The following is a 23,839-nucleotide window of genomic DNA, read 5'->3' as shown; positions in this document are numbered from 1 at the left end:
AAGGTGTTGTCAGTGGGTGCTGCTAGGGTGGCCGCTGTGAGAAAAGGCCAGAGAGGAGAACACAGCCGGTTCCTGCCAGCTGCATAAAGGACCTGCTGCAGGACATAGCTGAGCCCAGCAGCCAGGCTGGTGGTGCTTCTGTGAAAATGTATTTAAGAAAGGGTACAAAAAATGCTGGATGAACAGAGGAGGAGGGGGGGGGAAAGAGCAAAACAGCAGTGCAAACACCAAGGTCAGTGAAAGAGGAAGAGGAGGTGCTCCAGGCACCAGAGCAGAGATTCCCCAGCAGCCTGTGGAGAAACCATACTGGATCAGGAGAAAAGTGGGAGGAGAAGGGAGGAGGGAGTGGCAGAGAGGAACAATTTTGTCTTTCTCACTTCCCAACTCTCTATTTTTAATTGGCAATATATTAAATTTCCCCAAGTTGAGTCTGTTTTGCCCATGATGGTAACTAGTAAGCAATCTTCCAGTTTTTATCTTGACCCATGAGCTTTTTCATCTGGTTTTCTCTCCCTGTCCTGTTGAGGAAGGGGAAGTAATGAGCAAATGGGTGGGTGTCTGGCTGCTGGCCCAGACTAACCCACCACAGCTTCTCCCAGGCTGTACAGCTATGACTGTGTTATATGCAGGTACATCAAATGTGGACAGTGAATTTCCTAGAGCAAATGTTGGACACCAAATCTTTCATGTTGCAAGAGTGCAGGTGGGTGGGCAAATTTGCAGTATTTTGTGTTTCTGTGACCTACCATCACAAGTTCTTCTAGATCTTAAACTGCTCCTTTTCTTTGTGCTCTGTGAACTCTGGCTTGCTTCATGTAATATGTAACATGCTGCTACACGCTTTCTTTAAACTTGCTAGAGTTTGGCAAGGAGGAAGCACTGTAGGATCTAGCTGAACCACAGGATGGTGGGCAGAATCTCCACCTGTGACCTTGGAGTGGGTTGTAGCCATCCAACTTGGGTATGCTTTTGTCTTGACACATAGATGAATAAACATAGGTGTGATGCTTTGGTAGCTACTTAGCGTTAATGTCTGTTAGTTATGACAACATCACTGGTACATTATCAGAATTGCTTTACAACAGTAGGCTGTGTTCTGGGGGATGGGTGGTGGCCTTCTTTGTTGCAAGATGTGTTATTATCCTGGCATGGAAGATTTTGGTTTCTTAGAGAGGAGGCAAACTTTTGTATTCTGTTGGGGATAATTGATTCGTGAAAAACTTCATGTAGTGAAGGAGCCCAAGTGATGGTTACAGAACAGAGCAGTTGTTGCTGTACAGTGAACACCAGGTTGCAGAAACCATAGCAAGGTGTGTTTGACTGAGGAGAGCATCACAGCAATCAGTCTGTCTCTGGAAAACATAGCTGTGGTCTCCATCTCTCAAGTGCTGTTAATTTTCTTTACCTGTGTGAGGAAAGATAATCCACAGAAGGATTTGAAGCTAGAGTCTTCCTCAAGCTTTGGGCTTTGAAGCCTAGGTTTTTTGTCTACAGTGACATGAAGTTCAGCATCAAGCCCTAAAATTCCTCTCTGAGGATTGGGGGAGATCTCTGAGCTGTTCAGCACTGAGGGTGTCTTTTCAAATGGGGACATGCTGTGTTATCTTTTCTTTGTGCAGGTGATGGCTGTGGTGGACTATAAACTGGCTTTTTTCAGTGCTAGTGATGTTCTACATAAATCATGCTTTAATTGTGTATGTTGAGAAAGAGGGAAGCTCTTGCTAAGAAAAACCCTTCCTAATTGCAAATTAATTGTAGTGATTGCTAAGTTAGCAACTGGTTAGTCTTGCTTACTGTGGATGCTGTGTATTTTGCAAGAGATGGCAAAAATGTCAGGTATGTCTTGGCTGGGGCAAAGGACTAATGTGAAGAGCACACCGCAGTTTTTCAGAATGTGTTGTGTGCTTCTTTTTTGTCCATCTGTCATATTAGATCCATTTTAGCCTTGCTTTGCTTTAGGTTTTTGTTTTTCTTGCGAGTAACAATGATTCTGTCGACTTCCTTATCAAAGGATCCAGACCTGCATTCTAGGGACCAACCGAAGCCTGCGTTGCCATTGTGCCCGTGGGCTGATGTAGCCGCCTGACAGGATGCCTGCCTTCCATCAGCACAGGCAGGTAGGCTTCCACTTAGGTGAGAGACTGAGTAAAAGCAGATTTGCACTCGTACATGCATTCATAAAAGCCAAGATTCAGTAACCAGTGCCTGCTGAAATCCAACACTGAGCAAATAGCTCTCCAGGTGGAAAAGGAATGCTAATCATAATCTGGTAGAAAACAATTGTCCTACAGAACATCCTCCAAGGTTCATAATGATTGCAAATCTCAGTGACATAATTAGGCCTCTGAGATGCCAGACCTCTCATTTCCCCTTTCTTGGGTATATCTTTTACATCTCATTCCAGTGTAACTGCTGCCTGTTGTTAGCTGCATCACCATTGCCAGTCACTGGCAGGATTTTGCAATGTTTGTTCTGTGTGTTCTCCACTGCTTTATGTGTGGCTTTTCACCCTGTCCCTGCTGTTTCACAGTTTTTCAGTTTTTTCTTGCAGAAGGAGTTATCAGCAATTAGAAACACGGATTTTTGACTCAGAATCACAATTAACCACTTCATCTAATCATCGACTCCATGAAGGCAATAAACTGCAAGGTTATTTATAAAGAAAAGAGTGTAATTACCTAGCTGATCTCCATGTTGCAAAGACAAAAGGTGAGCCTCTTAATCCTGCACACTTGCTTCCTTCCTGAGATGTCACCTGAACAAAAGAGGGGACTGATGGCTATGTAGCTTGCCTTACATGTTTGCAAGACAGGGTATGTATCTGCTACTTTCTGTCATGAACCATTACAAATAACAGTAAGAGTAGCAAAGTTCATTTCCAGCTGTTTACTGTGCAGAAAAATGCCACAGTCAGCATTTATGAGAAGGTCTTTGCTGGGAGATTGCAGGAACAAAGTGCCAAAATTTACTCCCTTCTGCTACCAAGGGTCATCAGCCCTTCCTTAGCTTCTGATGTTCTGAGCTTTCTCTATTTGTGTTTCTTATCTTAGTTGCTTTGTTTATGCTGTTTGTTGGTTTATTGCAAATGCTGGTGCAGACAGTGCAGTCAGTTTTGGTACAAAACAGACAGGAGAAACATGACTATGGCTATAAGAAGCTTCTGTGGTGTATTCAGGGGATGAAGTTTTGCAAATTGTGTGTGAACCATGCTGTCTTTTCACTGAACTTCTGTTTGAGCACAAGGTTTCTGAGCATTGGAGGCTTTGAGGAGCAGGTGCTTAGCAGCCCTGAAGCAGTAAGAAGAGACCCTGGATCCTCCTGAGGCAGGAGGGGTAGCAGGGTGTATGGTGGGTATGGCACCACTTCTACCCAAGCACTTTACAAGTTGTGGCACAGCTTCTGGTGCTCCCAGTCATGATACTGGCACCCTGTAGCCTGTGGCTGAGAGTTCAACAGTGACATCAGTAAAGGTCATTTGACCTGAGAAGCATCAGTGTGCTTTGCAGTGCTGCTCTTGATTGTGGGTCTGTGGGGGCTCCGGTTTGTGAAACCCCTTGAAGCCATCAACTGAACTGAAGAAAGCTACTTCCCATCTGAAGCAGCTGAAACCCTTCAGACACCGTGTTGGAGAGTACTGGAGCAGTTCTGTATCTCACAAAATGGTGTTCCCTGAAAACAGATGGAGAAAGATGATGTTGAGAAAACTCATCCTTCCCAAATCAGCAAAAAGGTGTTTTTTCTCTTGACTTGTTTGTATCTTTTCCGTCTGAGATATTGCACGGGCCCGCACAGAACTTTCTCACTCTTCACTTGAGTCAGAGGAGCCAGGTGAGGGCAGGGAAATGTCACTGTTCCCTGTGGCTGCTCTGCTGTCTCTAAGTGCTTGCAGGCAGCCTCTCCACATGTGCGTGTTTTTTATATCTTTGTTTATTTTCCTGACAGGAAGCTGCGCCTTGGGGCCCATATGACAGCTCCGCCTCCCACTCTCATGGCTCTGGTCCCGGCACATTTGGCTCGCTGCAGAGCGGCAGTGGCCGGTACAGGCAGAGCAGCCGGGTACAGGCAGCGCTGGTTCCCCAGCAGGGATCAAGGCTCGGAGCAGGAGGCTGGGAGGTGGCGATGGAGGTTGTGCAGGGAGCCGCAGGGCGACCCCCGCTGCTGCACTTGGGGGCTGAGGTCGTAGCTCTGCTGTTGACGGTTGTGGCTGTGTGCTCCCTGCCCTCCCTGATGGATTACTGGAGGCGGTGGTGGGTGATGAAGCCAATCCCGGGTATCAGTCCCTGCTATCCTGTGCTGGGAAATGCTCTACTCCTGGAGCGGGACGGACAAGGTAAGGGCAGCTCATGCTGTAGCCCAGCTGTGAAGTCCCTGCACTGCATGGGCCTTTGCTGGAGGAGCCGGCGCTGGTGCGGTGCTTGGGTGGTCGAGCTGTGGCTGGCTGGGGAGGGGCTGTAGGGTGTGCCATGGTCTTTAGGTCTCTCTGGGACTGGGGGCAACCTGCAGAGGGGAACTGTGTGAGAAGTGGGCAGTGAAGGGGAAAGAAGAGGAACTACATAAATGTGGGGTTATTATCAGTCAAAGATGAGCTAGAGGTTCAGTCTGATGGTGACTTCCAGATGCTGATGCTGGACTCAGACCTGTTTCCAGTTGTTGGTGAGGTGGAGCGTGAATGCTGTGGATGTGTTTTTTGCGACAGGGAGGCGTGCTGGGTGCTCTCGCAGGAAGTGCTGTTTCACAATGCTGTTAACTCGGATCCAAACAAAGCTTTTAGCTTGCGAAGTAAAAATACTTCTTTAAACAAATATCTTCCCCCAAGTGAGCATGTGCAAGGACTTTAGCATGCTGAGTCGCTGAGTCATTTTCCGAATTAGCTGTGTGTTAGATGTGAAAAGACTTGCTGAGTATTTGCAGTACATCCCTCAAAAACAAACCTTCCTGCTCTCGCACTGATCAGTGGTACCTTCTTTTTGCCAGCTGCTTGAGAAAGCACTAGCATGCTACTTGTTCCTTTTTTGTTTGGTACTCGGTTTTGCAAAGGAGCATATTTCTTGAGGAGTCTGTGGTGCAAAAGTGGCTCTGGCTGTGCTGTCAGTGGATCAGCAGACTCTTCTGGGTGTGTTTGTGATGCCTGTGTATGCCGGTCTGCTTGGTGCGTGTGCGTTTCTGGCTGTGCTGCCGGAATAGAGCGTGACTGGGTCATGGGAGCATGGTGAAGCTGAGTACATCATGGGCATGCACATTGCCCGGTGCCAACACATGCTGAGACATGGTCCCTATGTTTGTGAGCATACACGCTCACATCTTTCCTCTGGATCCAGCCCTGTATCTAAATACAGATAGGAGAGATCTTTCTTCATGGAAACGAGGGCAGGCAGCTTTCCCTGAAGTTGTCTTTGGGGAAGCAGTAGCAGGATCATAGTCAGGATGTGTATATGAGCCTGACTGAAAGGCAAATCTTTTTTTTTCTTTTTCCCTTCTTCTTTTTAAATCTTCTTAAAAAAACAAAACAAAAAAGAACATTGCTTCTCTCTCCAGAAAGCAGTTTGATGGCAACTCTTATGTTCTATGGAGTCTCTAATCTCCTTTGTTAGCAGGAGTCACATAGCCTCCATGCTTTAGTTAAGTCTATGGCCATCCATCTTTGTTCTTGTTTATTTATATAAAAACAGGTGAAGTTTGTGGTTTATAATATTTTTCATTAAAAATGTGACAAAAGCTTTTATAAAAATGGATAAGGTTTTATAGCAGAAAGAAAAATGACTTTTCATCTTTTTCGTCTTTCACAGATGCTGGAAAACTGTGATATTTTAATCGTGGTGATGTTAGGAGAAAAAATACTTTAAAAATAACGAAATATTTGACACTTTTAAGCCTTTTGGATGAGATGTCATTAGACCCTTGCCTAAGAATAGGGAATGCAGTATCTGAGTTATCTATTAGGAAACTAGCTTTTTTCCTTTTTATTTTTCCTTTTAATTTGGCAGCCTTTGAATTTTCAACTCTGCAGAGGCCTTGGAGGGAGTCACTTATTGTTTAATCTGGTTTCTGAAAGGGCAAAGGCATATTTAATCCTTGAACATCCTGATAGCAGCCACCTCCTCTAGATCTGCAGAATGAACCTGAATTGCCATATGTGATGAGATAGCTGTATCTATGAGCATGGGAAGAGCAGTAGATGGTGTTTAATTTGATTCAGCAAGGTCTTTGATATCATTTCCCATGCTTTCTGTATAGCTGAACTGACAAGATGTGGACTGGATAAGTAGATAATAATGTGGGTGGAGAATTGGCTGGATTGCTGAGCTCAGTGGTATGAAGTCCAACTGACAGCTGGACAACAGTGATATCTCTCAAGTGGTCTGTGGCATAAGTGATCCTATGAATCTTTGTGCCCTTATTGATAGGGACATCTGAGCTGCTAAATCCACAGTGGCCCTGTGAGTAGTCACTTACCCTTCAGTAACGTTTCTAAAAAGACAAGCGGAGAGTTTGATCCTGGAGCAGCCAGCTGTCAAAAGCCTCTGCTAGAATTGCAAACTGTCACTGATGGTTAGGGCTGCAAGAAAGTGAGAGGATTTTTAAGCATGTTGGAGTAAGAAGTAATTTGTTTGCAGGCAAACAATAACAGTGTAAGGGCTCCAGAGATTTTCTTCAGAAGTCCAGCTATCAGAAACCAGACGTTTCAAGTGATACTGGTTCCTGCGCAGTGCTCTGCGCTTGTCATCTGTGCTTGACATCTCTTGTGTATGCACCACCAACGTAGTACCTGTCAGTGGGGTCTCAGATGGGAAAAGGTTTGGTGTTGTACTTGGAAAGTAAAGATAATCTTGATATAGCATTTTGGATAGCGTCAAATAAGCCAGAACACAAGCATAGCCTTGATAAAGTTTCATATGACTCTAATTGTTGCAAAGAGCATTGCAATACAGAAGGCCCATGCTGCAGTGCTTTGAGACTGCTTAAATCAAGCTGCCTTATCTACAGCTAGAAGGGGATTCTTTGGAATAGAGTGCCTTCAAGAGTGTGGCCATAAAGAAATGATCCTGCAGTACAGCTAGTAGCTAGGTGCAGTATGTGCTGCTTGGTCATAGTAGCAAGATAAAACTACAACAAAAAGATAATTACAGGGCATATGGTGTTAAAGAGTTCATTACAGATGTCTTGCTTATTCAGAAAACCCCCCCTTTTTATTAAAATTTGAATCTGCTTTTTTTCATTACAGGTTTTTTTAAACAACTGCAAGTTTACGTTGAAGAGTTAAGGAGTTGGCCATTGTTCAAACTTTGGATAGGACCATTGCCTGTCATGATTTTATATCACCCTGACAGTGTGGAGGTGGGTGTGCTTGTCTTCTGTCTACTACTGTCATGCAAAGCAGCATCCAACCTATCAGTTTCTATTCTGTCAATGTAATTTTTGCAAGAAAGGGTTTGGACTGATTTTACTTGAGATTGTCCTCTGACCCAGTGCTAAAGAAAGGCTGAAAGTAGAAGAATATAAAAAACCTAGTCTTTAAAAAAAATAAATACTGAAGATGGCCAGCAGATGAAAACACTGACTTAGTATGTTTTATACAGAGAAGCATCTCCTTTAGCTTTGTTTTCATACGTGCGAGACCTTCTGCTACCAAGATCAGAATGCACAAGCAGATAGCAAGGAAGATGGGACCACTGAAATAGGGATAGAACATTATGAAATGTAGGTTGCAATGCTTGTGTCTGATTGACTTCTGCATTAGAATTTGGTGGGTCTGTCTTGATGCCATGAAATGTAGCCCTTAGTTTTGCTACTGACAGTGATTGCCCTTGAACTGGGAAGATAGAGTTGTTTCTTTGTTGGAGTGTTTATTGAAGAGATGGTACTTCTTGTGGGTTTGGTTAAGGCTGGAAACTATTGGGTTTTCACTGAGCTCTGCCTGTGACTTTGTAACACAGGTTTTTCTTTTTCAGGAAGATAAGGGGAGTGTTAGTGGTGGTTTTTTAGTATTTCATTGTTTCTCAGGATTGGGATATTTACTGAAAGACTTGAGGGTGTGAACTCAATGTGCCCCCTGTGTACCAGCTTGTACTGAACTATTGTGCATTTTACTGAGGCTTGGGACATTTTTGTGGAGGAACTGAGGTTGCCTGAAGTAATCTCAGCTGAAGAAATCTTTCTCCATCTAGCAATGTGATGTTTTTTTTCCTCTCCTTTCATTTTTCTGGCAGGTTATTCTGAGCAGTTCTAAACATATAGAAAAATCATACCTGTACAAATTCCTGCAGCCGTGGCTGGGCACTGGACTTCTGACGAGGTATAGTGAAATTCAGGTGCATTGCTGTCTTTTTGAAATTTGCAGAGTGTATGATAGGAAGAGGGCTTGGTGACAGGAATGCTGTGTGTATCTCTGGACAGAGATGAAGGTGATAGCTGTGGAAGTCTTATTCCTTGTGATGGTCTTGGTTGCTCTTTAGCAGTTAATGTTTGATAAAAATCTTGTGGCATTATCCGTTTCTTAGTAAATTTGGCCATTGTTACTTTTCTGCCCAGAGGCTTGAAATGAATGTGAGTTTTGGGAAGTTGTATCCTATGGCAAGTGGTATCTTTTAGTCTACAATGCTACACTCTGGGTGTTTTGAATGTTGTGATGTGTGTTGAGTGTTTGGACTATGGCAGAACTGCAACTCTGTGCATTGCTTATCTCAGCTGGTCATGCTGCAAACCAGTAGGGTGGGCCTGAGGTTGGTGATGCTTTGGGGTAGGATGGGAGAGTATCTATACCCTGTCCTTCATTTCCCTCATGAAGTGGAGGCTTGTAAGAAATGAGCCTGCATAACAGCGCAAGTCAGGAGTGGAGAGAAGGAGGAGCAGTGATGTAAGGGCTTGGTGTCCTCCAGTCTTGGGAGGGTCAAGGAGGGTTTGGTCTGGTTGATGTAAGCATTCAAGAGTCAGAGCAAGGCGAATGTAGAGTGGCTCTGGTGCCTTTGTGCCTCTTCTGTGTTTGTGCAAGAAGGTCAAGGTCCCCCTGTTAGCAATAGAGTTTTGTTGCCTGTTTGGAGCCCTCAGAGGTGAACTCCTCGTGCTTTGTGATGGGACCATGGTGTCGTAAAAGGAAGCTGTGATCATGTGGTGTGGGAGGTGCAAGTTTATGGAAGAGGATGAGGAATGCCCTTTATCCTGAGTTTTGTTCATGGCCCTTAAGAAGACAGTAATCAGTAGCAAAGTGCAGAGAGTTGAGGTCCATGGGCATCAGGCATGGTGTATCCTCACTCTTAGTTGTCTTCCTTACTGCTTGTTTTGTCTCTAGTAGACTTCTAGAGATGTTTTGACTTCCTTGGGCTTGCAAAAGCATAATGGAGGAGAATGTTCCAGTCTTTGCTGATTAAGGGCAGTAGTGGTAGACAGCAAGCAGATAAGCTGACCTAGGAGTGCCCCAAGAGCAGGTTAACGAGAGAAGTGGTGTGATGGTTTATCCTGTAAGCAGAGCTACCAGTTGTGTGCCTGTGGCGCATGTAATTCAGAAAAAACAAACAAGAACCCCTAGGAAGCTGGTGTCAGCTGCTGTGGCTCCATGTTCTTTTACTGGCATGTGGGAGGTGGTTGCCTGTCTCCAAGGAAGCACTTTGTAGCCAGACCTTGAGGCAGTAATTTCTGTAATGTCCAGGGACCCTAGTTCTCTGCAATCCTCATTTCCTAGTCAGTGGATGGAAGGAAGCATGGGTGGTGATTCACAGAGACAATGTGATAACTTGAAGCCTTGATGCTGAGTAGCTGGTTTGTCCTATAGATGGCTTCTGCTTGATCCCTCTGAGCCTGTGCACTGAGCAACCACAAGGCTGTATTGCCCAAAGGCTTGCTGGCATCTTCTTTCATTGAGAGCAGCTATAGAAATGGTGGCTTCTGCTTTGGAGAGAGCTGGAGCAAGAAATATTTCCATTTTGCTCCTACTGGGGAGTGCTATGGACAGCTTGAAGAGTCATCTACAGCGTGTCCATCTGTGAAGGTGTTCCAGGCTGCAGTTTTTACTGTGTACTTCTTGTGATGGTGAGGGTTTTATTTTTCACTTGGAGTTTTTAACTTCTCCCTGTTGATTTTGCAGCACCGGAGACAAGTGGCGGTCGCGGAGGAAGATGATAACTCCTACGTTCCACTTCACAATCTTAACTGACTTTCTAGATGTTATGAATGAACAAGGAGGTATTTTATTGAATAAACTTGAGAAGCATGTTGACAAGGAACCATTTGATGTCTTCCTAGACATCACTCTTTGTGCCCTTGATATCATCTGTGGTAAGTCCTCTTCAGTTATTGTGGCCGGGGCTGTGAATGATGCAGAGGCTCACGAGTACAGCTGTGCCATGTTGTGTGAGGAGACAGTAGAAGAGAAATGTCCCTGCATATTATGTGAATGCATTTCCATCCTCCCAAGGCCATTCTTTCTTCTAGGTGTCTTGCGTGCATGTGAGCAGGTGAGTTTGTTGAGTGGGCAGGGCAGAAGTAGTAGTCTGAAGTGAGGTTGGATTGAGGAGCAGGGTTCCTGGGCATGAAAATGTAAAGCGAGCTCATCACCTGGAAGGGGATATGTGTATTTCCCTGTTGAAAGGATGGTGTGGTGACAGAGGCTGCGAGCAGTAGTAACCTATTGTGTACAGGGACTCTGCATTTTACTTTGTGCTCATGAACTGTTGATGATTTCCTCCTCCTAGAAACGGCAATGGGCAGGAATATAGGTGCTCAGGAGAATAAGGATTCTGAGTATGTTCGTGCTGTCTACAGGTAAATGGACATTTTCCTTGTCTACGTTGTAGTTGGGCTGGAGTTGATGCTGCTGGTGACAGGAGTTCATCTGCTATGAGCCATGAGGGAGGGCCCAGGGGTCACAGGTGGAGGTGGAAAGCCAAGAAGGCAGAAGAAGCTCTTGCAAATTTTGATGCGTTTTCTGGTATGTGTATATGCAATGGGAGGCTGAGGCTGTGAAGAGGTGCCAGCTGCCATTCAGTTAATCCATTGGTACAAGAGGTTAAAAAAAAAAATGGAGCTGCAACATTTCATATCAATATGACTGACAGAATTGGGAGGGTGCTGTTTTAGACAGCATGTTAAAGCTGCGACACTGCTGCTCTGCAGTTCATGGCAGTATTTACACCATTCAAATTATATGTGGTTGTCTAGTGGATTAGGAGAAGCATGGTCTGTATTCCTAGCACACTGGTGTGTCTTCCTAGATGAGATATAGCTGCTTGCGGTATGTCACCCCTGGCCTTTGATGAGGCTTGTTGAGACAGGTGTGTTACAAAAAATGAAATTAGAGGATTTGATTGTCATTGGTTTCTTGGCCTTTCCCAAATGGTATTGCAAGTGGGTTGGCCCGAAGTTGGTCTAAATGTAATAATTGCTCCTCAGAGTCTCCTTCAGCCAAAAGCATGTGCAGGAGCTGAATAGCAATAACAATGAGCTCTTCCAGATGTACTCCAGTTGTGTTTGAGCGTACTTGAGGTCTCATAATCTTTATTTCAAATACTTTTCCTGTGCTGTCTGGCATATATGGTATCTGGACAGTCAAGTAGGAACGTAATGCTTTTAGATGGCTGTTTGAGGTCATGGAGCAGATATTTTGGAGCCCTGACACGAGTAGTCTTGTCAGATTGTACATATCTTTTCAGCATGGTCAGTACTTCACTCATGTGGAGTGGAACTGGACTGAATGACTTTATATGTCTGTTTCAAGAGGATTCCCACTAAGAGTATGCTCTCAGAGATCTGTGCTTAAAGATATAAATCATGGTGATGCTGGGATTCTGGGACAGGTTACAGAAATTTTGAGTTGATTTAAAATCAGGAAACAAATATGGACAGCCTTTCTTTCAGATGAATAGGTTTAAACCCACACAATATGCTAAGTTCCATTTCATTTCATTGGGGGAGGTAGAAATTTTTGTTTTTTTGTTCTTGAAAGTATGTAATTTACTGTAAATTTATTTTTGTCAAGAAATGCGACATGATGTAATTGTTGTGCCTTTAGGATGAGTGATCTAATTCATGAGCGACAGAAGAGCCCTTGGCTTTGGCCTGATCTTGTATATATGCTGTTCAAGGAAGGAAGAGAACATGAGAGGAACCTCAGGATCCTTCATAATTTTACAGATACAGTATAGATTCTTTAATTTTTTTTTTTTTTTGGTGGTACATTCTATTTGTTGGAGTGAAGTCTTGCACTTAGTACAGAGCTTTCAAATGGGGGTGAGGTTCAGCCCCCTTGATATGCATCTATTAAGAGAAGAACTATCTCTCTGTTAGGATGCTGAGGAATTCCCTGAAAGGAAGACAACAGCTGACTTCTCTGTCAGAAGCTCTGTTGTATTTAAGCAAGGGAGTATATTACTCTAGGAGAGTAACAGGACTTACAGGTCCTTGACAACCAGAACAAACAACACTGAACTTTAATTCTGCCCCAGAGGCTCCACATCTGAATCACCTGCAGCAGCTCAGTGCCAAGCTTGTAGTGGTAAGCATAGGTGTCTCTGCTTGGTAACGTCACTTGGTCAAGCCCTCAAAAATGGAAGTCTGTATTAATTTTCCTCTATTTGGAGCAGAACTGCTGAGATGAGCAAACACATGCAGCTTATCACGGTGTTCCATGAGCAAATACCAGCACTAAGACACTTTGACACAGAAACCATTAAGCGTATGTCACTGACTTGGCATAAAATGCAGTGTTCTGTCACCATGTTACACTGTGCAGGTAACACCGTTTTCTCTCACCAAATAGCCTCTGTGCTGTTTTTGCCAGTGGTTGCCCTCACGAATCTACTGTTGAATGTTACCAGGGAGGCTTCTTTCCCTGAAATAGGTGTATGTACCCCACGATATCATTGTACCAATGCCCACAGCAAAGGAAATAATATCTGAACTTTCATTACATGTAATAAGTCACATTTGACTCTGCGTTGTTTTTCAGTAGTTCATGTTTTGATTCCTTTTATTGGGAATTGCAGAAGTGAGGCTTGAGAGAGGCTCTTAAAGGGATGTAAGGTAACACTTGCTCACTTCCCATGCTGGCCAAATCTTAGAAGATGACTAAGGAACAGTAAATTATATCATCTAGCGTAGGTGCTGGCAGAATGCACTGAGAGAAGAGGTGGTTCAGTATGTGTATTTATATATGTATGTTCAGTGAGGAAAACTGTGTGTATAGCTGTATTTTTTTTCCCATTCAGTGCTTCACTGAACAGAATTACATACTCTACAACCTTTATTTTTAATTACTTTGTTGTTGAGAGCAATACCAATTTATTGAAGGATTCTGTTTTGCTGTTAGCAGTGGTGACAACAGGAAATCTCTGTCTGTCTCTGGGGTTGTGCTTTGACCTTAAAAAGGGAAGTTCAACCATTACTCTCATACTGAAGAAAATTTGGGAAGCTTTAGTAGTGTAGTGGTTCTGGCTGTGCTATGTTTAGACCTGATGCAAGGTTGTGGGGTGCCCTGGCTTCTCTACAATCTCCTGGGTTCCCCAGATGTTGGAGAGTGATCCTTTCCTTAGTTATTGGATAGGGTAGAGAATATCTTCTTAGTGATCAGTCTGTTCAAATTGTGGTGATGTTTTTTAGTTTGCCATCACTATTGTTAGCATTCACAATTGGCTTGTTCCAAATATTCTGGATATGTTTACACTTCTTGATGATCAGCAAGTTGTTTGCATAGTTTGGCTATCTGTTTTCTTGATCAACTCAAAGGCTATTCAAGGTTCATTCTATTACTTGGAATGAGAGAGGTTGTTCATATTTCACCTACTAACACAAAAAGTCAGTTAAAGTTCATGAGCTAATGCTGACAGCTATGCTAACTAGCTCATGTAGACTATTACAGATGGATGTTGTTTTAATAAGTTGGCACAAACCTGTGTGATGTAGACTGTGCGCATGTGCTACACGTGCATCATATCTAATATAATGGTTCTAATCTCAGGTCATTGCAGAAAAAGCTGCGGAACTTGAAAACACCAAGGAAACAAAATGTAATAGTGATGGCAACTATGAAGAAGGTGGGTTCAAAAGGAGGAAGGCTTTCCTGGACATGCTGCTGAATGCAACAGATGATGAAGGGAACAAATTGAGCTACAGGGACATTCGTGAGGAAGTGGATACTTTTATGTTTGAGGTACCCAAGGAACCCATTGATTTGTTGAGTTTTTGTTTTGTTTTGTTTTTTTCCAGAACCTGAAATTTACAATTTGCAGGTAGTGACTCTTCCTTTTCTTAGTTCAGGAGGTTGCTTTTAGTATGACATTATTTTAGCCCTGGAAGCCCAAGAGAAAATCTCTGTAGTATAGAAACTACTGAAGGATAGAAACATTTGATCCAGAACTGTGTGCCCTGGCAAAATGTTGAGCAATACACATGTGGTAGGCCCTGCCTATGTGAGCAGACTCTACTCATGAAAGCAGGTGAGTAATAATAGCTTAATGGCTAAACAGTTTCAGTGTTTTGCCCTGCATTTTGTCAGCTCTCCTCACATTTTGTCCCTTGCCATGTTGGCTGTAACCTCCTGGTTCTGTCAACAACTGCGCATTGGTACTGTCTTGTCATGTCAGGTTTCCTGTCCAGTGAAAGATCTAAACAAGACTTTCACAAGTTTTCCACACACCTCCGTTAGGTGGATCTGAATTCTATCTCAGAAGAGCTTAATTCAGAGTCATATTACTGCTGTTGTAACCTAGAGAAACTATCTTCCTATCTTACCATTCCTGTACTACTCCATAGCTGGATTTTGAAGAGGTGCAGCATCCTGAAATTCACATATGCACCTTTTTTAGTACCAAAATCCTGTGTTGGTCAACTTTTCCCTTTTCTGCTTTCCTCTTTTTTATTTTTTTTTTCTTTTGGTTCCTCTTCCCTTTATTTGCTTTCCAAATTTTTATGCGGTGCTGAGAACCGTAGTAGCTGATTCCCTTCTATTAGTAAACCAAGAAGTATTCCCTTCTATGGCCACTGTCTGTGTCTCATTACACCCTTTTTGAATAGTTTTGTACCCTTTCTTGTGTAGTTTTGTAAAGGTTACAGATTGTGTCTGTTGTATCTCTTCTGTTGTAGACGTTGACCCCCTGGATGTTCTGTTGTTGACTGGACAGTAACCAAAAAGATGAATATGCATCTGTTTCATTGTGTAGATACTGGTAGTTCATGCAGCTTCTGGGAGGGTGAGGAGAGGGATGTTTGCTTGTGTTATTTCAACACTTTTCCTTTTTGGTCAGTTTTCAGGCACCTGACAGAATCATGGGTCATCTTATATTCTGATAATCAGCATGTTGTATAAAGTTTTTCACTCTTGATTTTTGTTTTTTATAGAATCATAGAATGGTTTGGGTTGGAAGGGACCTTAAAGATCATCTAGTTCCAACCCCCCTGTCATGGGCAGGGACACCTTCCACTAGATCAGGTTGCTCAAAGCCCCTGCAACCTGGTCTTAAACACTTCCAGGGATGGGGCATCCACAACTTCTCTGGGCAACCTGTTCCAGTGTCTTACCACCCTCATAGTAAAGAATTTCTTTCTTATATCTAATCTAAATCTACCCCCTTTCAGTTTAAAACTGTTACCCCTTGTCCCATTGCTACAGTCTGTCTTTTGTGTAGGCCCCCTTTAAGTATTGGAAGGCCCGGAGCCTTCTCTTCTCCAGGCTGAACAACCCCAACTCGTCTTCGTGGTCCTCCTCTGGACTTCAGACAACAGGTCTATGTCCTTCTTATGTTGGGGGCCCCAGAGCTGGACACAGTACTGCAGGTGGGGTCTTATGAGAGCGCAGTAGAGGGGGAGAATCACCTCCTTCGACCTGCTACTCTCACTACTTTTGATGTAGCCCAGGATACAGTTGTCTTTCTGGGCTGTGAGTGCACTTTGCTGGCTCATACTCAGTTTTCGATCCACTAATACCCTCAAGTCCTTCCCCAGCAGGTATTGGGGTGGTTGAAGTCCCCCATGAGGACCAGAGCTTGTGAACATGAGGCTGCTCCTATCTACTCGGTCTTCCTGGTCAGGTGGCCTGTAGCAGACCCCCACTATAACATCTCATGTCCCTGCCCTCCCTTCAATCCTGATTGATAAGCTCTTGGTCAGCATCTCATCTATCCCCAGGCAGAGCTCCATGCCTTCCAGCTGGTCACTGACACAGAGGGCGATCCCCCTCCTCATCTCCCCTGCCTGTCTTTCCTAAAGAGCTTGTATCCTTCCATTCCAACACTCCAGCCATAGGAGCCATCCCACCACGTCTCCATGATGCCAATAAGATTGTAGCCCTTCAGGCGTGCGCACGTCTCCAGCTCCTCTTGTTTATTCCTTATGTTACGTACATTTGCACAGAGGCATTTTAAGTTGGGCCGCCGATGAAGCTGACCTATTGTCTGGAATTCCTTTGTGCTGCTCTTCAGGTGCTCTCCTGCTGACCTGTGATCCCTTTCTGGACATTTGTTGCTGGCACTGGCATCAGACTGGTCATTCTCGTGGTCATGGGACTAATAAGTCTCACTTTCTGTACTATCTGTACAGCTAAGTATTTACAGAGTCAACTTGTGCACAGGAATGGTGTTGAAGTGAATGTGTTTGTAAATCTGGACCTCTAGGGCCATGATACAACAGCAGCTGCTATGAACTGGACCCTGTACTTACTTGGATGTAATCCTGAAGCCCAGAAGAAGGTTCACAGAGAACTGGACGAGGTGTTTGGTACGTTTCCATTCCTCCTTCATTGGGGTTGTGGTGGTGGTTGCATTTGTGAGGATGTGGTACTTTATAAGCCTAGATGCAGAAGGGGAGGTAGGAACATTCCTAGTGGGCCTTCCGGAGCTTTCAATAGCTAGAGGTGATTGGGACAGGTGCTGAAAGGTCTGTAGGAGAGTACAGCCAATTTTATGTTTTTGGGGAAAGGCATGAGTGTTCAATGTATGTGTAGCACTTTCTCCTGTGTTGTCTTGATACGTGATGAGAGTTCCTAGAGGGAGTTGGGATGAGTTTCTTTAACCAAAAATGTAGAGTTTTGGTCTTGCTCATCCCCCTATTTGTTTCTGGACAGGCAACACTGAGCGTCCTGTTACAATGGATGATTTGAAGAAGCTTCGATACCTTGAGTGTGTTGTGAAAGAAGCCCTTCGGCTCTTCCCTTCAGTTCCACTGTTTGCCCGTGCCTTAAGAGAGGATTGCTGTATTAGTAAGTAGTGTCCTGTGTTTGCCACTTCCTGTCTGTTGCAGTTTCATCCCAGAGGGCAACTGAGCACCATGCAGCTGCTTGCTCACCCTTTTACCCTCAGGAGTGGGAAGGAGAAAATAAAAGGCTTGGGGATCAAGATAAGAACAGGAAGGAATGATCAGCCCATTATGGTCACAGGCAAAAGGCAGACTCAGGGGAAGAAAAAGAACATCAATTTGTTTTTAAACACCACCACCACTTAATTTAACAGTAGGACAGTAAGAAGTATAACCACATCTTAAAAACACCTTTGCCCCACCCCTCCCTTCTTCCTGGGCACAGATTTGCTCCCGATTTCTCTGTGGGCTGCAGGGGGACAGCCTGCCCTCTCACCATGGGCTGCAGGGGGGTCTACTCCAGCTCACCTCCACCCCACCTCCTCCTCCTTTCTTCCACTGACCTCAGTGTTTGCATAGGTGACTTCCTCACAACTCCTCCTCACAACTCCCCCTCCTCCTCCCCAGTTCCTCTACTTAAAATATGTTATCACAGAGGCACAGCCACCATTGCTTTTTGGCTCGGCCTTGGCCAGAGGTGGGTCTGACTTGGAGCCGGGGAAGCTTCGAGAAGCTTCTCACGGGGGGGCCACTGCTGTAGCCCCTCCCCCACTATCAAAACCCCCAGCTGCACACACACAAACCCAACACAGTATCCTGCTAGCATCTACTCAGAGGCAGTGTTTCCCAAGTAAAGGACAGTGGTTTATTTGTACTGTGCTGTTGTGTATAGAAAGTCACTTTGTTGTTGTTTTGACCCTTCTTCTTCCTTTCCCTTTTCTCTTTAGGAGGCTATCAGGTACCAAAAGGCACAAATGTTATTGTTGTAACTTATGCCCTGCATAGAGACCCCGAGATCTTCCCTGACCCGGAGGAGTTCAGACCCGAGCGATTCTTCCCTGAAAATTGTAAGGGAAGGCACCCATATGCTTACGTGCCCTTCTCAGCTGGTCCCAGGAACTGCATTGGTAGGTAGCTGAAGAGGAAGCCCTTGTAATTTGACAGTGCTGCTTTTGATGTGGTAACTGTGGCAGCAGTGAGCGTATGAGAAATTTAAGTCTTGATGTGCCTGCTTGTCGTGTCCCTCCCTCTCCCCCTTCGCCATCTCCCCTGAATTCTGGGCTGTCTCCCCTGCAAGCCTGGTGCTTGAGCTGCCACATTTTGTTTCTTCCCAAGGGCCAATGTCTATCATGCTGGTGTTTCCTCCTCACTGCCTCTGTAGCCAGGCAGCATGTTAATGGGCTCCTGCATTAAGACAGGATTGCTTCCAAGTTTCTGATCCTCGGTGTCAGCAAGACAGAGAGAAGGCAAATGTCCTGCACTTGTTTTGCTCTGGAAACATCTCATCTGTCTATCTTGTGATCTCAGCTGGGTGTCCCAAACATGCAGTCTGCAACTGATGTCTTCCTTCCCTCTTTCTAACATCTTTGTTGCTCTGGTGTTTTCACTGTCATCCCAGAACTTGTTAGCTCTTCACGTGCCACTGACACGCTTGTCATTTATATGTGCTCAAAGTAGAGGCATTTAAGTTGTAGAACACATGAAAAGACTGTTCCCTACACTGATCTTAAGTGCAGATGGGGAACGCTGAGCAATTGTCATGCCATTTACAAGAATGGGAAATACAACTTCTTCTGGGTGTTTGGTTTTGTTTTGTTTTCTTGGGGGGGGGGGATGGGGTTGGGTTTTTTTTGTTTGTTTGCTTTTAATTTTTCTCATTGGGAATAGGTGCCCTTTTCATAAGAACGGCAGACTAGGTCTTCCCATGTTCCAAAGAGGAATCTAATTTAATATTACATGTCTATCTAGTTCCTGGATGTACAGGAACATGTGCAGGACAGGTGGTTCATTAACAACCTTGCAGAAATACATCACTGCGTACATATGTACAGACATCCATCTGTGCATATTATAGAGTGGAGCACAGAAAATGTTCAGTACTGGGTTTTGTGTCCTGTTTCCATTTTCAGTTTAATTTGAGTGAAATGCCTGGATTGTGACACTTGATTTGGTTTCCCTTGTATTTCTCTGTTCTCCCCTTTCCTCCTCCACCTTTCTCTGAATTGTAAATTGAACTTTGCCCTCTGTGCTAGCAAATCATCAGTGTGTGTGATGCTTGGAATCAGTGTGTGTGATGCCTTGAAGGAAGGTATGTCTGGCATTCTGTTGCAGTTGTATCTCCTTTGCTCCTCTCTGCATATATCGAACAGTGGGGTTTGTCTCTCCTCACAGTCCCTGTGCTGCATCTTCTCCTGCTGTGGTCTGTCATTCATTCCCCCCTGCCTAGTTCATCCAAGAGACATGACAAGGCTGTGTTTTGCATTAGTTCCATGTAAAGTGTTGACTGTTTCGTCTTTGCTGTTTGAGTTCTGTGTACTATTGGAAGGAGGACATGCTGTGGATTGTCCCAGGAAGGCCAGAGTTGTCATGCAGAGGAAAGTGCTAGTTTCAGTAGTATCCACATGACCTCGATTTTGGCCTAAAGCCAGTTTTGTTCTCAAGGCAGATGCACAGCCCTTGCTGTCCTGTGCTTCTAGCAGTATCACTGTAAGGATGCAAATGCAGCAACTGTTGATGCAACCTGACAATAAGGTCTTTTTTTTTTTTTCCTGCCCTGTAACTTGTAGGTCAGCGCTTTGCGCAGATAGAGGAGAAAGCTCTTCTAGCCCTCATCCTGCGGCGCTTTTGGGTGGACTCATGTCAAAAGCCAGAAGAGCTTGGTATAACTGGGGAACTGATTCTTCGTCCAAATAATGGCATCTGGATTAAGCTGAAGAGGAGGCCAAATGCTGGATCAGAATGAGAGGAAATTCAAGATTTTATTTTTCAAAAAAACTTCCAAGCTGAGATGTGTTTTTAAATCAGATATTTTGATGGCAGTCCAGCAGTTTGTTGAAACTAAAATCATTACTGGTTGTTTCATTAAAAACGTTGTAATAGCCCTAAATTGCTCTGCTTTTCTAGTACATGTGAACTTCATGTTTATCTCTGAAGTGCAAGTCTTTAAACATCAAATCTGAGTGCCTTATCCACTGGGATGAAACTCTTCTATTGCAACAATGCAAAAAAACTTAAATATGGTAGTAGTAATAGTAATGCTTGTGATGGAGTTATCTGGTTATATTCCATAGTGTTTGTGAGGTAATTGATAGTCTCAGATCTTTGGGCAGTTTTCAGGTTTCTTTGGTTCTGAAAGGTACAACTGATCAATTCTTCTACTTGGCACAAATTTTCTTCTGTTTTGGCGATGACTGCATCTATGAAAACAAAGCAAAAATATCTAATAATTTCACTCCTCCTTTGTAAACATTTACAGTATTTCTTAAGTACTGAGTCCTCTGAATTATTTTTTAGAAGTGTACTGTAAGCATTAATCCATATAATCATACCATGAACTTGTTAGTGTGCAAATTATACACAGAAACACTGTATTATAACAAATTTTGAGAATAAACTTATGCTATGCCTCAATATGGAATGAAATTTTATCTGTAAAAATGACATGCCTGAGTACAGGTAAATTACTGATGGATAATCATTTCTTATCATCAGTTCCTCTGGAGTGATCAGCTGACTAGATTTTACTGTGTCAGTCAAAGCTGAAACAATGAGCTAGTCTGCTCTTGCAATGTCCTGAAGGCAACATAGAGAATTTCTTGCTATTTCTTGTTAAAGAGGAATTACAGTGATGGAATGAAATACTTTCAGGACAGGTCAAAATCTGCAACACAGCTGGAGAACAGACTTTCCATGACTTTTGTAAGCACTGAAGAAAAAACTGGTGCTAGACCAAGCTGAGGTCCTCTAGCTGGTCTGTCCTTTACTTCTGCCCTATGCTTTGGCACCTTTTTGCCTGGTGTGTGTTACCACGACATGACCCTTGGCACTGTAGAAAGAAAGGTGCACACCGATAACCACACCTCTGTCTTTATCTGCTGATGCAGCAGTTTCTCTTGCCACCGTGGTTGGTGGTGGGGGTTTTAGATGTGCCATCACCTTTAGGTTGTTCTGGGGCTGTGGGTGACCTGCAGAGGGGAACTGGATGAGAACTGGAGGTCAGAGCTGATATGGCTAATATGGGCTGGTCCACCTCTAATCATTAATGTGTTACAGAGTAAGAAAGGAGTAATCTGCCCTTATTGGTTTTGTTGACCTTTACAGATTCTTTTCTTGTCTTGTGCCCTTTTAAAAACACTTAGTGGTTTAATACCTGGGATACTGCTGTTCTTTGTAGAACATCAGAATAGAGAGAAAATAATTCCTATGTTTTCCAAGTAAATTAGAGATTTCCTTGAACCTGTCGAATTCTTTATATTCTGATAAACCTAGGTTTTACCATTTTCTGAGGATCTTATAAAAAGAAAGAATTTAACTGCTTAGTTTACATAAATGAAATCACAGACCTGGACAAATAGTTTATTGTAATTACTATCTTTCTTTTGCTATTAAGAAAACAAAAGTCATGTAACAATGATAATATGGTTACATTCTTCAGCCTTCATTTTCAAAGACAGGTTTCATTGCTAGATAACAAAAATTTAGGTTTACAGGCCTGATTGTAAAAATTGTTTTCCTTATGAAATAACTTTCAAGACTACCTTAACATATGTTAATACACATAAAAAAAAAAGATACTTGTTTTCCAAAGAGACTCTAAGTTAAGGAATTATTTAATGCTTTTGGGTACTTGATAATGAGAGCTTTGCAGGTATGCAAGATTTGCATCCAGAATACTTTTTCTCAGGACGTTCGGTATGTAGTTGAAACCTGGAGAGGTACCTCATGTATTTTGTTAAACTATGTCCTTAAATCGAGGACTTTCAAGACAAATGAAAACTAATATTAATTCGTTTTCTTCTGTGGGATCTATTTTGTGGAAACAGTTTTTAAAATTGCCCAAACTATAACAATTGTCTTCATAAGGAGATGAGTTTTGTGACATTCATCTACAGTGACCAATGTTTGCTTGCCCTTTGTTTTTGTACCATACTCTTCTCATATAAGGGGATCTCAAGTAAATTGTAATTTTATAATCTCTGATGGGAACAAGAAAAAAATTGAGACAAAACCAGGATAAAACTGTAATGAGAAACTCCTTATTAAAAGTGCTTGGGCTCAAATGCTGGCACAGGGTTACCAAAGTGGAAAATCCCTATTTAATCTTGCACATAGTATCTTTGCCAAGATGAACACTGATGTAATCCAGTAGTCTTTGTGTTCAGAGCTGTTCTGAAAAGGTGGTGACCTCTTGTCTTTTGTTGTGAAAACTGATTTTGAAGCAATCTGAGGCTGCTAAGGCAATAAATATTGAGGAAATCAATACTAAAAGAATAGGAACTTTCGGTCTGCAGGGTAGGTGTTAGATACCTTACACAGTCTAGAGTGTGTGCTTTTATTAACCTGAGTCATATGTAGTTGTTGGTTGTGGTCAGCAACAACCCTTTTGGTTTTTGTTTTTTTTTTTTGTTTTTTTTTTTTTTTTTTTTTTTTAACCCTGTGGGATTTAGGAATGCAATGCAGCCTTGCCAGGTTTCCTGGTAAAGTAATGGGACAATAAAATATTGTGTAATAAAAACTGCATGTGCATAGTAGCTGTTTGTGATTTTGTCCCAATGGCTAGGTATCTGTAGATGGGATGAAGATATTGGCTGAAATCTAAACCCAAATATTACTATTGAGTAATGGTTCATATAGGGTAATCTCAACAAGGCTAATCGTGGGGTTGTGCTGGCTCTGTTTCTGAAATTACTTCCTTGCTCTAAGAAGTTGAGAGCCTCATCTCATGTAAAGATCCCTTTTGTGTGGTGACAAAAAGGAGACAACTTTCTACTGGGATGACAGAAATAGAGTGTGTAAGTGTTTCTGGATCATGGTTTACAGCTGTTATGAAGAAAACTGACAACAAACCCTCTCTGTGACCTCTTGGGTGGTGCTGCTTGAAAGAGCCTGCAGGGCTGTCTCAGAGGCACTAGAGGTTTCCAGCCACCTTGACACAAAGGGCTTTGCTTTTTGGGCTCTGAAAGCTTTGTGTCTGGGACACATGCAGGAGGTGGTCTAGTGGTGCTTACTAGACATCCACCTACCTTTCTGAATTTAGTCCTTATGCTGCAAAAGGCAAACACTCATGTATAGGTGTTAATACACTGCTGCATACAGATCCTCTTGCCATGTGTGATCCAACATGTCATCTCACTGATACTCCTCTTCTAGCAGGTAAAAGACTCCAAGAACCTTTGGAGAATCCTACCCTACTTTCTTTCCTAAAAACAGTACTGGTGTCACCCCCTGGCAAACCTCCCAGTATAGTAGTACCTCAGTTCATAGTCAGGTCATATTTAGAAGGTGATCTTCTTAGTTTGTGTGGATTAAAAACTAAACTCTCTAAAAAAATCCAAAATTGTGCTGAAAATGGGAGTTCTCTGCTAAGTATAACTCCATCTTCTGCTCAACAAAGGGGCTTTTCTGATCCACACCTGGAGTGTAGCTTGTGGAAGTGGAAAATGCTCATTGAAAATGCAAATTATTTTGAGTGAAGAGAGGCAGTCAGTTAGCAAAAAGCTGTATGCCCAAACCTCCAGACCTGACTCCAGGCTAGTAGTTCAGGGACACATGTAACTTGCTCAAA

At 43.3% G+C, this 23,839-nt stretch overlaps 1 protein-coding gene across 1 annotated transcript; it reads left to right on the top strand.

The window, feature by feature from the left end:
* The first annotated feature begins 3,317 nt into the window (after window positions 1-3,317).
* Window positions 3,318-20,685, top strand: CYP4V2 (cytochrome P450 family 4 subfamily V member 2). The gene is made up of 12 exons (XM_074822695.1): window positions 3,318-3,828; window positions 3,943-4,330; window positions 7,223-7,335; window positions 8,208-8,293; window positions 10,079-10,269; window positions 10,686-10,755; window positions 12,002-12,128; window positions 13,946-14,137; window positions 16,596-16,698; window positions 17,045-17,179; window positions 18,003-18,182; window positions 19,842-20,685. Exons 2-12 carry the CDS (start codon window positions 4,120-4,122, stop codon window positions 20,015-20,017), a joined length of 1,584 nt encoding a protein of 527 aa, XP_074678796.1. The 5' UTR covers window positions 3,318-3,828; window positions 3,943-4,119; the 3' UTR covers window positions 20,018-20,685.
* Window positions 20,686-23,839: the final 3,154 nt, after the last annotated feature.

Source organism: Strix aluco, chromosome 4 (genome assembly GCF_031877795.1).
Source record: "Strix aluco isolate bStrAlu1 chromosome 4, bStrAlu1.hap1, whole genome shotgun sequence".
NCBI lineage: Eukaryota > Metazoa > Chordata > Aves > Strigiformes > Strigidae > Strix > Strix aluco.
This window is presented reverse-complemented; position numbering and strand designations above follow the sequence as displayed.

What these genes read in the sequence shown, in the direction of transcription:
- CYP4V2 (XM_074822695.1), top strand. Translation starts at nt 4,120, where the DNA reads ATGGAGGTTGTGCAGGGAGCCGCAGGGCGACCCCCGCTGCTGCACTTG. An exon ending in GGCACTGGACTTCTGACGAG is followed by an intron (nt 8,294 to 10,078) that starts GTATAGTGAAAT and finishes TTGATTTTGCAG; the next exon opens with CACCGGAGACAAGTGGCGGT. An exon ending in AAGAGAGGATTGCTGTATTA is followed by an intron (nt 17,180 to 18,002) that starts GTAAGTAGTGTC and finishes TTTTCTCTTTAG; the next exon opens with GAGGCTATCAGGTACCAAAA.